This window comes from Oncorhynchus tshawytscha, linkage group LG06, assembly GCF_018296145.1.
Source record: "Oncorhynchus tshawytscha isolate Ot180627B linkage group LG06, Otsh_v2.0, whole genome shotgun sequence".
In the NCBI taxonomy this organism is placed as follows: Eukaryota; Metazoa; Chordata; class Actinopteri; order Salmoniformes; family Salmonidae; genus Oncorhynchus; species Oncorhynchus tshawytscha.
Genome location: NC_056434.1, coordinates 42,344,112 through 42,360,063, shown reverse-complemented (window position 1 = coordinate 42,360,063; position 15,952 = coordinate 42,344,112). Strand labels below are relative to the sequence as shown.

General features: G+C 45.6%; 1 protein-coding gene across 9 annotated transcripts in view; it reads right to left on the bottom strand.

The window, feature by feature from the left end:
* Nucleotides 1–4,494: 4,494 nt before the first annotated feature.
* The window catches only part of LOC112252562 (protein-methionine sulfoxide oxidase mical3a-like), a 124,594-nt gene continuing 113,136 nt past the window's right edge, over nucleotides 4,495–15,952 (bottom strand). For 4 of the 9 annotated variants that reach the window (XM_042323267.1, XM_042323269.1, XM_042323272.1 and 1 more), the window contains 7 exons: nucleotides 14,830–14,937; nucleotides 14,248–14,341; nucleotides 13,185–13,238; nucleotides 12,431–12,481; nucleotides 7,341–7,440; nucleotides 7,102–7,175; nucleotides 4,495–6,897 (listed from right to left, as the gene is read on the bottom strand). In XM_042323267.1, the coding sequence (XP_042179201.1) occupies nucleotides 6,713–6,897; nucleotides 7,102–7,175; nucleotides 7,341–7,440; nucleotides 12,431–12,481; nucleotides 13,185–13,238; nucleotides 14,248–14,341; nucleotides 14,830–14,937 (666 nt within the window). In that variant the 3' untranslated portion in view covers nucleotides 4,495–6,712. The remainder of the gene's footprint in view (nucleotides 6,898–7,101; nucleotides 7,176–7,340; nucleotides 7,441–12,430; nucleotides 12,482–13,184; nucleotides 13,239–14,247; nucleotides 14,342–14,829; nucleotides 14,938–15,952) is intronic. The other 5 variants (XM_042323270.1, XM_042323271.1, XM_042323277.1 and 2 more) reach the window with 2 other exon arrangements.

Below are 15,952 nucleotides of genomic sequence, written 5' to 3'. Positions count from 1 at the left end.
TTTCAACCAGCAAGTGGCTTGGGTCTAAATCTGTCAGTGTGTAGAGACTAGACGCCAGGTTTCTTCCTTGACGCGCCTATATCCCAATTGGAGTACAGCGAAAGGGAAAATTAGGCTACCTTTCAGCAAATATGTCACAGGTAAATGTTACACATTATGTAGGGTAGATTCTGAGAAAGTTGCCCTTATTTGATGTAGCCTCTATGTCAAATCAAATCAAATCAAATTTTATTTGTCACATACACATGGTTAGCAGATGTTAATGCGAGTGTAGCGAAATGCTTGTGCTTCTAGTTCCGACAATGCAGTAATAACCAACAAGTAATCTAACTAACAATTCCAAAACTACTGTCTTATACACAGTGTAAGGGGATAAAGAATATGTACATAAGGATATATGAATGAGTGATAGTACAGAGCAGCATAGGCAAGATACAGTAGATGGTTTCGAGTACAGTATATACATATGAGATAAGTATGTAAACAAAGTGGCATAGTTAAAGTGGCTAGTGATACATGTATTACATAAGGATGCAGTCAATGATATAGAGTACAGTATCTACGTATGCATATGAGATGAATAATGTAGGGTAAGTAACATTATATAAGGTAGCATTGTTTAAAGTGGCTAGTGATATATTTACATCATTTCCCATCAATTCCCATTATTAAAGTGGCTGGAGTTGTGTCAGTGTCAGTGTGTTGGCAGCAGCCACTCAATGTTAGTGGTGGCTGTTTAACAGTCTGATGGCCTTGAGATAGAAGCTGTTTTTCAGTCTCTCGGTCCCAGCTTTGATGCACCTGTATTGACCTCGCCTTCTGGATGATAGCGGGGTGAACAGGCAGTGGCTCGGGTGGTTGATGTCCTTGATGATCTTTATGGCCTTCCTGTAACATCGGGTGGTGTAGGTGTCCTGGAGGGCAGGTAGTTTGCCCCCGGTGATGCGTTGTGCAGACCTCACTACCCTCTGGAGAGCCTTACGGTTGTGGGCGGAGCAGTTGCCGTACCAGGCGGTGATACAGCCCGCCAGGATGCTCTCGATTGTGCATCTGTAGAAGTTTGTGAGTGCTTTTGGTGACAAGCCGAATTTCTTCAGCCTCCTGAGGTTGAAGAGGCGCTGCTGCGCCTTCTTCACGATGCTGTCTGTGTGAGTGGACCAATTCAGTTTGTCTGTGATGTGTATGCCGAGGAACTTAAAACTTGCTACCCTCTCCACTACTGTTCCATCGATGTGGATAGGGGGTGTTCCCTCTGCTGTTTCCTGAAGTCCACAATCATCTCCTTAGTTTTGTTGACGTTGAGTGTGAGGTTATTTTCCTGACACCACACTCCGAGGGCCCTCACCTCCTCCCTGTAGGCCGTCTCGTCGTTGTTGGTAATCAAGCCTACCACTGTTGTGTCGTCCGCAAACTTGATGATTGAGTTGGAGGCGTGCGTGGCCACGCAGTCGTGGGTGAACAGGGAGTACAGGAGAGGGCTCAGAACGCACCCTTGTGGGGCCCCAGTGTTGAGGATCAGCGGGGAGGAGATGTTGTTGCCTACCCTCACCACCTGGGGGCAGCCCGTCAGGAAGTCCAGTACCCAGTTGCACAGGGCGGGGTCGAGACCCAAGGTCTCGAGCTTGATGACGAGCTTGGAGGGTACTATGGTGTTGAATGCCGAGCTGTAGTCGATGAACAGCATTCTCACATAGGTATTCCTCTTGTCCAGATGGGTTAGGGCAGTGTGCAGTGTGGTTGAGATTGCATCGTCTGTGGACCTATTTGGGCGGTAAGCAAATTGGAGTGGGTCTAGGGTGTCAGGTAGGGTGGAGGTGATATGGTCCTTAACTAGTCTCTCAAAGCACTTCATGATGACGGAAGTGAGTGCTACGGGGCGGTAGTCGTTTAGCTCAGTTACCTTAGCTTTCTTGGGAACAGGAACAATGGTGGCCCTCTTGAAGCATGTGGGAACAGCAGACTGGTATAGGGATTGATGTCATAGATAAAACAAGCACTCCTGGTTTTAATTGGGCAAGTATTCAAACTGATATTTTCATTAGAGAATCCAGACCAAGTTCAGTAGCCAAAGGTCGCAGATAGAAATGCATAGAGCAGGGGTGATTTCATATTCTACATGTCCGAGAGGCATATTTGTTCTACATAGCACATTTATCTGATTGTTGCCTCCTGCTGAATTTACACCAGATGTGCTAGTTCTGGAATATACAAAATAATTGGAAATGACAGGGGGCAGCATGCTATGCAGGACAGTTCTCTTTCAAGTATTCTTTTCGGCATTTCACTTATAGCGTGTTTGTCAAAAGCCTTTATTGAGTTGTGTGTGTCGGGAAAGGGTGTCCCTCCTATCCCACAAAAAGGTCAAACGCAGCATCTCTGGGTCATTCAAAACCTTCTTCTCATCAGAAAGCTTACTTCAACATGACAGCATTTTCCACAACTAGCTGAACTGTCCAGAGAAGTGAGTTTACAACTCGCTCGCTGGGCGCTATTCTCGGGACTGGTGGTGACAATTTTACTTTCCCTTCACCATAGTTAGAGAAATTATTTGAGGGAGGAACGGGTACAGCTGTGACACGGCTAACTCATTCAAGACCAAGTTAGCTGTATCGAAACACTGACTAGTCGTTAGCAAGTTAGCCACCACGCTAGCTAGCTTTTGTGGTTTTACTTCGACAAGAAAAGTTTTTAGTAACTACACCAAGCTATCTTTTCTAACTTCTTGTTTCGGAAACGGTATCCGGCCATCACACTGGAGATAACCCACTAATTGCTAGCTATCGGACTAGCCTACCACGCTAGTTTTTTTCCAACAGCTAAAAACAGAGCATCCAAGCTATGGCGACAAAAGCATCTCCCACCCCAAACAAGGAGGAGCTCCCAGCACGAATCTGTCCCTGTGGAAACTAGATATCAGTCAAAGACACCCACTTGGTGTGTTCAGCTTGCAACGTGCCCAGGAAGCCTTAGCCACCCTTGGCTCCTGTCCACATTTCACTGTGAAGAGCCTCTGTTGCAGGCTAGCACGCCAAGCTAGCCTGAGTCAACAGGACCTCAATATGGAGGCTGGAGCCCGCGATGGCTCACCAGGGACAATGGACATCCCCACAGGGAACTGTGGAGGGACTGCTAGCGCTCGCTGGGCTGACCAGCTCAACGCCACTGCCCCGCTGTTGGAGGACTCCAACAATGACCTCCCGGCCTCCCTGATTGGAGACGATAACAACGGCACAGGGTTTTTCAACAGCCTCCTTTTGGAATCATCGGATGGAGACAAAGACTCCTTCGTCCCCTCAGGCCAGGCTACCAAGCCTCCTGCCGGGAATCCAAAACCGGTCAAGTAGGCAGGGCGCCATCCCCACCAGTTCTCAGTATAGACCTTCAGGTTGTGTGCAAACGTGCTGCGAATAAACTGGTGGCCCATTGCAGTAGCAGAGACCCCCATGTCCCGCTATGAGGGTAAGAGGCTACCCAAACGGGTAGCCAGGCAACTACTACCAGTCTTCCCAGAATGCCTGGAGGAGGTTACCCATACCTGGACTACACCTTTCTCCTCCAAGAACCCTGTCCAAGGTAGGTTGGTGTTAGACTGTGTTGACATGGCAGGGATTGGGCTTGCCCACATGGTCCCCCATCGAAACCCTGGTGGCTTCCCATCTGCATCCCAGCCAGAAGTCCTCCATGACCTCGACTACTGGCCCCACCTTCCCAACCAAGTAGGAGCGCTTCCAGTCCTCTGCGACAGAAAAGGTCTACAGGTCAGTCGCCACAGCGGTGAGGGCTCTCAGTACACACACGGAGCTGGGTCTGTGGGATAAGATCTGTATTGACCTCAACCTGCGTCTGCTGAAAGCCGCTGTCTAGGTGTCAGGAAGAGCGACGGGGCTCATGATATCCCAGGAGAGGAGCAACCTATCCACAGTGTCTGATAGTGAGAAGCTGAAGATTCTGGATACTCCAGTAGACCCTAAAGGCCTTTTCGGTCCCACTGTCAAGATGATGCAGAAACGGTGCAAGGAGAAAGAGGGTGAAATCCTCCAGCTCTGTCTGCCCAGGAAGACAGCCCAGTGTCTCTCCTGTGCCGCACCTTTGCCCAGGCTGCAGCAGGTCAACCCCCCTTCGACCTTTAAGATCCCCAGATGCCCAGCCCCCCAGGCTGCGAGCCCAGGGGAGCAGAGAACCTTAAGGCCCCTTGGTCTAAGAAGCATCCTATCCCATCCATGGCACCAAGGAGCCAGCCTGCCCCTAACCCCACCCAGGGGGTGAAGAGGAAGAAGCGGATGGCCTGACAATGTCCCCATCGCCAGAGAGGTGAGAACGGCCTCACCCAAGCGCAGTTCTACCTCCTCCGCCAAGCCTGAGTACTTGGCGTATCGGGGGTCACAGGGTACAGACCAAAGAGAAGAGACAATGTTCGGGTGGATGCTCCTACAAGGCCCCCCTTTTGTCTCCAACACTACTTGTAATAGGTTTTATATAAAAGGAGACAACATATTTTTTAAAATAACTGCATGGTTTTATTGCCGTTTCAGCATACATCCAACACTCTATGCATTTTCGCTACATGAATAAGCATTTACATATCTGCCATGTGTTTTAAAAATTAGGATTCATTTTTCTTTACATATGATACATTTTTGCACACATGTTAATAAATATCAATACAATCTGTCAAACGTATCACACACCATCTAAAACACCAAGCCTTGAAATGTTGTAACTTTTTAAAATCTATTCACAGCTCCGTTTAATTCTTACACATATTCTCACGGTGTGTAACTCTATACAGCAACAACAACAAAAACGGTGACCAACCAAAGGTTTACAGTTTGGCAGAAAGGCCAGTAGGTTCGTATGACAAACAAATGTACATGCTCCTGTGACTGAATAGAAGCGGTTTACTTCGAGCAGTAGAGCAGCCTCGTGTCTCCACTTCTACTCATGACTGCTGTTTGGCGAACTGTAGTTGTATAAAAAGGATTAACAAAAAAGTTAAATGTACCCTGGTGGGATACATACAAGTTTGAAACTCAAAAGAAAACTGTAAAATATTAAAACAAATGAAAAAGGCATTTTGCTCCAAAGCAGGTCATATACCTCAGCCCCAGGGATAGCGAAGCCAGAGGCTGTGTTTGAGTTCTGTGGTTTATCCCCTTTGATATTGCAAAATATTCACTGACACAACTGTACTGTGACACCAGTTAGTGACGTGTCAGTTCACTTCTGGTATTATGATGATAACACGATGCACTGATATACTGTGTAAGTCCAATAAGACAAGGCCTCTTCTGAGATCAAACTAACTCGACTGCTATGTCTTTCTCTTTTTAACATTTCATCTACACTGAGGATATTTCACGGTACAGTATATGCCAATTAGTATTGAATAAGGGCAACTGATTATATAAACTGACATTTTTATGTGATATACAGGGAAAGGCATCGTATGGAGAAGGACACATTATCACTCAGAACTAGGAGCCTAAGAGATGTGTCAAGTGGGTTGCTTGCTGAAGTGTGCATGTGTCAATTAATCTATGCTACAGGTTAGAGCATCAAAACCGTGATGTATCATGGGTAAATAGTGACTGACTGAGCTACAAATAATATTGAGTAGTTATTTATGATGCAAGTTGATTTGTAGATCAGTCAGTCCCGACTCGCCTTTAAAGTCGGCTGCAATGACAAAACGTGCACTTTAACACATGATATGCTTCTATATGAGTCTGCAGCAGCATACAGTCCTGACACGCACTGGCTTCTGGGTGATGGAGTTTTCCATTAGTTTCCTTGCTGTCAATGTCATAAAGAGAGCACAAGTGCATTCTGTTGAGCCACCAGTTCAGGCACTCTCTTCCATGAACGAAAATGCCAAAAACAGTTAATTCAGGTTCTTTGTAAAAACAATGCTAATAAATACACAATTGAAAACGACTAAGTGACCAGATTCCAATGATCCTTAGCGTTGACTCTTAGTGTGAATCTCTGTGCAAAACAATTACGGGCCTTTTAGAGTGTGATCCTCATTGGCTCCTCAGAACATGGAAGCCACTGTGTAATTGGAGAGAAAGCCAGCTTATGCAGAGGATGTCCCTCCCTCAGTCAGCATTCACAATGGCAGAGGATGTCATGAGGTTAGGATGAGAGAGACCAGAGGCTTCGGTCCACTCCTCCCCTTTCTACAGAAACTCTAACAATCGATAGATAAAGGGCCTACCCTCATCTACAACCACAGCTTCTTTAATGTGTTGTGTTATGCACATTCAATACACAGAAACTGGTATCATATATTGAATTCCTTTACATCAGCAGGACCAAACCTCTTTCTTCCCTTTGTGTGATCGAGATTAAAAGAAATAAAAAATAAAAACATTCTTCCTAGAGGAGGTAAGTTCCCCCGTTCTGGAGAATCACGTCGAAAGACCTTCTGAGGTTTTGAGAAAGTCCAGGCTGTAGTTGCTCCTCCCACCGTGAGGTGAGATATCACTAGGTAATGATGCCTGCCTGGTGGCAGAGTAGATATGTAAACATTTTAGACTGCTCCAACAGAGGAGCCATGATAGGACAACTCTGCGCACATTCGCCAACAGAAGGGCCGTGAAAGGACAACTCCGTTCTGTACGCATGGAACCGTGATTTAGGTCTTCACTGAGCCCGGACACAGGGGAGGGGTAGTGTATTATCTGAGTGGGGGTGGATGGTGCGTCTAGTGTCAGGCCCAGTTGAGGTTGAAACCCTTCGAGAGCATGACAGACTCCAGGTCCTTATCCTCCTCCTTCTCCCTGAGCCTCTGCTCCTCCAGGAGGGCTACCAGGGAGTCTCTCTGCTCCACCACCTCCAGCATCTCATTCAGGATGTGCTTCTCCTGCGCCAGCTCCACCTCCGTCTTCAGGTGGTCTGAGGATGAAAAAGAGAGAAAGAGGGACAGATAAGTCAGGAGCTCACATGTGGAGAGGAAAGTGAAAGGAGTCTCACTGAAATTTGATGAAACCATGGATGTTGTTTCACATTGTCCCGCTTTTCCATGTTTTTTTATGCTGCACACAAATTGCCCTTTGGGTACAATAAAGATGTATTGAATTGAAAAATGGCGATCCTCACCTTCAATTGCCATGCGCTCCCTCAGGTCCTGCTGCAGTCGACTCTGACGATCCTCCAGCTCCAGTTCTCGTGCACTGGGGGACAGAAAGACAGACTTACGGCCCAACTATTACACCCGTGGACCTGTATTATGTCTGAAGTCTAAATGATGTCGGTCTACTTTTTGTTACAGTAGCGTATTTGGATGCAGAGTTAACATTCAGTAGGCCTATAACAAAGGATATCAATGGTCAACTCACAATATCATCAGCTCAGATTCGTATCGCACCAGGGCGTTTTTCTCCTGGACCAGTTTGAACCACTCCTGCATGAGCTTGGGGTCGTCCTTTTTCCCCATCCCTGGAAGAAGCAGCAACACGGAAAGGGGAGTGAGGGAAACGGCAGGGCAGAGGAAGCTCTAGGTGGTTCTGATGCAGACACCGACACGGGCAACGCATTGACAGCCAAGCCAAGATGTCTTTGTAATGGGAATGGATGATGAGGTGGGTATGATTGACCGGACTGTTGAGCAGGGGTCAGGATGGTCTGGCCGTACGGCTCACAGAAGATGGCGTGGAGGATATTTCAACTTTGGGTGTTGCAAAGTTGAGAATTTGTGTGTCACTCAATCTGGACTTCTGAGACAGACACCCCTGCAACTGTACTATGATATAGTAATAATAATAGTAATAAATGGCATTTAGCAGATGCTTTTATCCAAAGCAACTTGCAGTCATGCCTGCATACATTTTTATCATTCGGGTGGTCCTGGGAATCAAACACACTATCCTGGCGTTGGAAACGCCATGCTCTACCAACTGTCCTCCAGAGGACCACTGTATGTTCAGAGCAGTGGACGTCTCCTACCAGTGTGTGTGTGTCCCTTACAGAGAGGGCCATAGGTAGGGAGTAGAAAACCTGGCTATTCCACCACATTGTACCCATGGAACCTATGGACTTTTTACACAGAGATACAACTATTCTGGTGTTCTATCTCAATGGAAGTTCGACATCCCTACATGCAACAATGAACCACCAGCAGAAATAAAGGATTTTGTCGGATCCTATTTATGCGGAGTGGTTTCATAACACCCATGTTATGAATTATTTCATACTCCCCACAGCTTCTACTGGGTCAAATGGTGACGCCGATCTGTCATTTCGACCAATAGTGAAGCTATCACACTCTCCTATTAGGTCTGCCTGAGAGGGAAGCCTCTACCGGCATTTGGCATGCATTACTGCAGTCAAGGGCCAATGCAGCCAGGGGCCGCAGAACCTTTTTCCTTGTGCCACTGTAAAGGCGGCCAGTCCATGCTATGCTATCTGTCGCACGCAGGTGGAGCCAAGCGGTTTCAATGAGACACTGGGGGGGGGCAAACCATTGATGCAGCATGACGTACTTAGCTGGAGTGGTTGAGTCTCTTGCAAAACGAAAAGGAAAAACACAGTACACACATAAATCGAATGGCTGTGCTCTTGGGTGCTGCTGCCGGTTTTCACTGATTAACAGACAAGGACAGAGAGAAGCAAAGCAGGGTTCCTCAGACAGGACAAAGAAGAGATGGAAACAGGTGGATTTGCTAACTTATCCAAAAATGTGCTTGCTTTTCTCTCCCTCTCTCTTTGCGCCTCGTCCACCACCACCCTCAGCCCAGGTTCCCAGAACACAGGAGAGAAGAACCACAGAATTAGCAATAAAAACACACCAGCCTGAAAACCCGATCGCACAGAACACACACAGGCATGTTTTGTTTGCTACATTGATCAGCAGGCTTCTCAAGAAGTTCCACTTATCTCCTAATCTGTATGTTGGTAGAATATGCAAAACTGAGACGTGTCAGACGTAAGCATTTCGTTTTCTTTCCCACAACCACGTCACACACGGTCTAGTTGCAACACACTATAGTCGAGGGACAGAGGCTGTCTGACAGCCTTCACACACTATAGAGAGACTAGACCATTCAGTCGTGCAAATGTCCATTAGTTTTACAGCAAACAGAGGACATGCTGTTGATTGAAAACACTTCACACTGAAGTAGAGGAGGTTTCCCCTTTAGCTTTAGCTGCAGCTACTTAGAATGATGGAAAAAGGTGTGTACGATAGTTGTTTACTAGGGTTGAGGGCTTTGACCCATGTTCTGCCTGAGACTGTTAAACTCAAGGGCAAGATCATCTGGGAGAGGGTCTATAGAAACGTCAATGTATATATGGTTGTTTCATGACAGTCACTATATAAACCTTTTAAAAGTACTATTGTTGGCAATGTGAACTAGGTTTCTGAGTATCCTTAGCTCAACAAACCAAAAGTACATCAGTAGCATAGACATGTCCTGTCCTTATGTTCTACACCGTTCCAGCAAGTTCCCAAATATCTACATAACAGTGTGTACTGTACTGTTGAATGTAGTGTGATACGACTATGGCAGATACACAACGGTGACATGAGGAAATCTACTGAGCCTGGGCACACAGAGGGTGAGGAGGAGGAGAGGGAGGAGTAGTTTCAGGAGACCAGGTGGGAGGAGCCCGGCTCTGTGGATCCTGGTGGTCGGTTGCCATGGTAACCCGCAGCAACCGGATGCAGCGGAGGCAATAGATTACGTTACCTTCAGGGGAACAGCAGGGGCAGAAGGAGATAGGTCTTCGGCGAGGGGTCCCGACAAAAGGCTCAACTACTTCCACAACGTGGTGAAAGAGTGCCAAGGAGTAGAAGAGTGGAGGAAGAGGAAGAGGTGATAGACACAGAGAAGAAAGTGTAGAGGGCATAAAGCGTGAGAGGAAGTGAAGGAGGGGGGAAGGTGAGGAAGAAACAACAGTGAGGATAAAAATCTAAAAGAGTGAGAGCACTAGGGGGGAGAACTGAAAACACCTTGAGAGAGGAGGTGAGAGAGATCAGTTGTGTGGAGGGAGGGAGGGAGAGTAAAAATAAAGGGCTAGAGAACGGAGGGAAAATAATCTTGTTCTTTCATCTGTTCATCTGAATAATACCCCTCAAACTCAGCAAGACAGTATTGTGTCCACAGAGTTCTATGGTGCTATACAGGAGCTTTTGCAACATCAATGTTGTGTGATGTGTTGACAATGCTCTGCAAATTGGATTCATCCAAATAAAAACAGCTTTATATTCATCATCACTCGAAGGTTTACAGAAATAGAAAATAACTATTTCCCGCTCAGATGATTTCATTATTCCATCCTTGAAAATATTTCAGCTCTTCCAGGTAAACATAACTTGTATTTTTTGACGCTATTGCGGCTATTTTGAAGTGCAAATTAGCATTTCGTAGAAATGCATGTGAACCTCTATGAGAATGTTCTCACAGAAAATGAGTTCATACTATCTGCTGGATATAGTAGAGTTAGTAAAGTGGAAAATAGACAAAATAATTGAATTTTCTCAACAAGGAAGAGCCTTCTATCCCAGGAACACACAATGGGAAGGATCTTGATAGGACACGTGAAGAGGAGGGATGGTGTCATCGACTGTCACACACCGATACAGACAGGAAACTCACACAATGTACTGAAAAGTCTGAGACCTGGGGTGAAAGAGCTGGGAGAGAATGGAATGCGGGGAAATTGAACCACAAGGGACTATCACAGAGGATAGGAGGAGGATGTGTCGGAAGAACTACCATGTAGAATCATCGTAACTCTCGACTCAAACAAGAAAGGCTATCGCTTATACACTCACTGTGGGCAGATTTTAGAGCGAATTACTTCTGCCTCGCACCTCATCATGAAATCAAAGTTATGTAACAGAACATGAATATGAATTTCCAAATCATTGAGAATCAGTGGAATGTGAAACTAGCATGCCTATTGGAGGTGATTATGGTCATAAATGGAGTGATAGACAAGATGTGTCGCTGCAGTCAACCCTGCTGGCCAAAAGCGAGAGCATGACAGTTTTGTTCGCTAGCTTTTAGCACCCCCTGCAGGGCTACTACACACACAGCACAGCCATGCTGCTTCTCACAACAGCCTGTGTCGCGGAGCACGACTCAGCCAGAGCCAGTCCGATGGATTGCCAGCCCACATCACTTTACCAGACAGGCCAACACTGCCAGACCAGCCCCAACCTGCAGAATGCAGACCATGCACACCTTCTCCTCCACACAGCCCAAAAGCTCGAGACCACGGAATTCAGTTTGGAGGATCAAACCAAGTGTCAATGGTGTCTTCCAGAAATACTTACCTTCTGTGCAATGGATTCCTTATCTCAAGAAACTAAACATTTATGATGGTGGCATGCAATTGAACCGAGGCACGATAAACCACAAAGTGAGAAAGTGAAGAACAATCGTCAAAGGGGGCATGAAATTCATGAATGTGATCATATTAAAATCGGGGGGGACAACAGCCAGATAGATTTTTCCCGGTGTTACAACACTCCACACCATCTCCTGTCTAATGGGTGGGGACAACGACAACATGGCTGGACAGCATCATCACAGAGAGAATAACAGTCCAACAGTCGGATGGACACACACCACATCCACCCTGGGTCAATAAGACGGAGACTCTGTTGGACAATCACAGGTTGTGTCCCAAATGGCACCCTATTCCCTATGTAGTGCACTTCTTGACCAGAGCCCTATGGCCCTGTGTGGTGCACTATTTTTGACCAGGGCCCAAACCCTTTTCCCGATGTAGTGCACTACTTTTGACCAGCGCCCTATGTGCCCTGGTCAACTGTAATGCACCATATAGGGCCCTGTTCAAAAGTAGTGCACTATATAGGGAACCGGGTGCCTTTCAGCACGGACACATACAGTACAGGGAGTTATGCAACGGGGCAGGTATGGTAGAGGCCGAGGAGCAGTAGCACCAGAGCTGGGACTACAGGGATGGATTTAGTACCACTGCACACAGCTCTAAGGTAGTAGGGATGGGCTAGGGGCTAGTCAAGGGCCAGGCCATGGGTTTAGTTAGGAGTTTAGGGGTCAGTAAGAGGTAGGGCTGCACTACTTTCCAGTTGGGTGTTGGCATGCGTGAATTTTTATTTTGTCGATGTGATCATTAACTTGTACACAAAGCATAAAGGCGTTGACGTTTACCACCGCCGTAAAATCATATGTCATCAATGCAGTGGCGTTAACGTTACAATGTTCAAAGAGGCTTTGAAAATGATCAGGCTATCTTAAGAAGACGAGATAAGTGTGTGATCTTTCGGACTGTGTGTGCTGGAAGTACAACTGAAGGGATCAGAGGGTGAGTCGGCTACTGCAGCAGCAGGGGACGTAGCTAAGAGGAAACAAGCTCCAGACCGATAGCATAGCTGGGGGAAGACAAATAGGTGGGTTAGCTGTTAGTTAGTTGGAAGCGACAGATTTGAAATACATACCGCCCAGATGCAAGTCCAGGATTTCACTGTAATTAGACTCTCCCCAATAGTCTACAACAGGGATATATTAGAGATATGAGTTATTGTACACACACACACACACACACAGCCACCACTGGGCTACACCAATCCTCAACAACAGGGTCATGCATGTGATTGCATACACGTCACATTCACACACAAACACACACACACACTACAACATACACCCAAGTACTCACCACAAAACAAATGCAGTCAAGTACACATATTGGCTTGTACTACATGGCATTTTCCGTAATGACAGGATGGGTACATAGATTTGCTGTATGGCTGGGTACTGCCTCTGTGTACAAGTTATGAACAGTGTGTGTAGGAGGCAACACCAGCTCTGGAGAGTCATTGTGATATAACCCAAAGGGTTGGTGGGTTCAAATTTCTTGTAAGTATCCCCACTTTTGATTATTGACCATACCAACAGATAAAAGACAATGTTGCACGATATGGAAGCCCTTTGGGGCAAAATTCAACTCAATCTTGGCGCATATGACCCCTTCTAGAAAGAGGCTATGTGGACAACCACATCCAGTGTGAGCACACACAAATCTATGTTGAAACAGACATCCTCCTAATCGCATGCAGCTCAAGACGATGACCGACAGAAAATAAATGAGAGTACAAAGATCAAATGTTCAGAGATGGAAGACTGTTGCAGGGTCACCACTAATGGCATGTACAGTACGGGTCTTGTGTTAAACTACAGTGAGTCTAATACCTGATCGTCTTTTGTGTTGTTTTGGTATAGTACAATAAGTCCCTTTATACAATCCTTTAAAAGAGTAGACAATAGAGAGGTTAAAGTCAATTTGAGAGAAACAGTCAATTTGAGAGAAATTTGATGGGGGAAAAAAAGTTTTAGTAAAATAAGAACAATGACCAATCAAGATCGACTCCTACACCTCAAGGGTTGTCATTCAATTGGTCTCATTCTTGGGGGGGTGTAGAAAATCACCATAACTATTTTATAAGCAAACATTCACCAGCTTGTGTCGTATTCAGCAAGCATCATGTAGATGACAAGTAATTAGAGATTATTGAGACTCAAATGTATCCCTCGAAAAGTGACCGATTATGTTCTAGCTATGCTATACTTTACATGCATTGAAACCCTCCTAAAGCTGGGCTAGCATTGTATGTTCATGTTCTACAGTAACCAATAATGACTTCTTCACCGAGCGAAAGTACAGATGTCTGTGATAGTCCCTTGTCGTGCACGGTTTGAATGCATCGCTTCAGAGTAACAGATACCGCAGACGCTGCATATCCGAGAGTAGGATTTCTATAAATGTAAGACATACTTTCATTCATTACAAAACCTGGGTGACTGGGTTTGTGAAAAGCATCACTTTTAGAAGTCTAGTCTGCTGCTATCAAAACCACTTTTATTACGTAAAAGGGAGGTCAACGCATGTTTCGAGGAACATTGTTACACGGTCAAGAAACCCTCAGTAACAGCGTTTGAGAGTGGTTGAGTTGATTTAGAGGGCAAACAGTCAAATCTGTACTTGCAGAACAATAATGTATTTAGTATACAAGCAGCGTATAGTAGCATTTAACATATAGAATTGTAAAATAGAGATGAACATATTCATCAACATATTGCTGAAGAGCATCATCTCCGCCCAACTAGGACACTCGTACATCAACAAACTGAATGAACATCTCCAAACTCTTTCCCCAATCCCAACATTTAAAATGCATGACCACACCCCACAGGCGGGCCCTTGGGGTATGTAACTCAATCAGAATAAGAAGACATAAGAGTGACAGATATATACCTGCTTCCCCTCGCAGGGCTTTCTCCACAGCCACACCCCTCTCCTCCAGCTGTCTCTGTTTCTCCTCCACCTGCTCCAGCTGCCTCTGGATGGTCTGAAGGAGGAAACAAACAATTCAGCACACACACACACACACACACACACACACACACACACACGGTCTGGGAGCCCACAGATCCAAAACATTTGAATGAACCGACACAGTTCCAACAGGCAATATTTTTTTTTGTATGAGAAGAGTTTAAAGGTCGTGTCTGAAACCCTCTTAATAATTACCGTCTCAAAGTTGGATCCGTTTTTGTTCTTCTATAAATAGGCTTACTTTTTGTCTTATCAAATATTCATGAGCGGCAACACCGAGGATGCATAGCTAATTAGTATTGTCTTGATCTCTGCATGGGAGTTCTGTTTTGATGATCTTCAAAGACATCAAATTGGGGCTTGCTAAAATCATTCATAATTCACAGCGGTCTTGGTTCACCGGTTAAACACTCCTGTGCAGTCTGGACTCATACACAAGTTAGTTAATCCACCCACAAAGTCCCCCCCCCCCGAACACAAAATATCCTATTGGCTGCTTACCTGGGCTCTGTGCAGTCTCTTCAGCTCCTCCTGCTTGGCCTGTCGCCGGGCAGCTTTCTGTACCCTACGTGTCAGCTTGGCATTGAGCTCCTCCTCTGTGTAGGTTTTCTGAAACAGCATTACAACCATGTCAGAGGCCTTTGACTGATGGCCCATCCAGCTCTGTGGGAACTAGGCCCTTCACAAGACAGGACAGTGGAACCGCTCTGTTCACAGAACGTTCAAAGAACATTCACAGATCATTTTCTAAAGTGAAGAGTCCAGCGAGCGCTTACAGGGGTGACTGATATGGTCTAATGAAATCAACAATCTATGACATCGCAGGAAAACACCAGAGAACAATAGCACTCCTCCTCCACAGTGGAATTAAATAGAAAACTGGTGTTTCTTTCTAGGAGGTGGCAATCACTTATACCAAAGTCTACCATTGAGAGTACGAGAAGAGCTCGTCAATTCTAGAAATGGCATAATTAGGACAGGGCTCAAAGGGTGAGACTAACTACAGGGATCTTATAGATGGGGCAGCTACCACAATCTGCTCTAGTACAACCTGAAGTTCACAACACACAATCCAAACTGAACAGACAAAACTACAAATATATGATATACCTTAGATTTCCTTCTATCACTTCTCCAACTCGCAATATTTCCCCAGTCTACAAGCCTATAAATTATCAGAAATGTATGGAACATTTTCCAACACATTTTATGAGTTGGTCTATGTACGTTTAACGAGGTTCTTGTCCTCTTTCAGCTCTTACTTTTATGCAATAAACATTTGAATTTGGAGTGGGTAAAAAAAAGTATAAAAACAAATTAAACATTTAATCTTTTTTTTTTTTTTTTTTTAACTGGAGTGATCGAGGAAAAGAGATAGTGGTAAAGAAAAGGAGCAGACTGCAACAAGGAGAGGGAGCTAGAATCCAAGTGGATCTGACAGCAGCGCTGGAGAACAGTGGGTTAACATCAGACCAGTAGAGACAAAACATAAGGTGATCAACAACAGACCGGAGCAGACAGAGGAACAGCACGGGTAGGCATATTGAAAAGTTGTCATTCATTGTGACCCGAAGACTTAGGACTGCAGTAGTTTGGACCTCCAGCAGAGGGTGAGGGCGCTGTG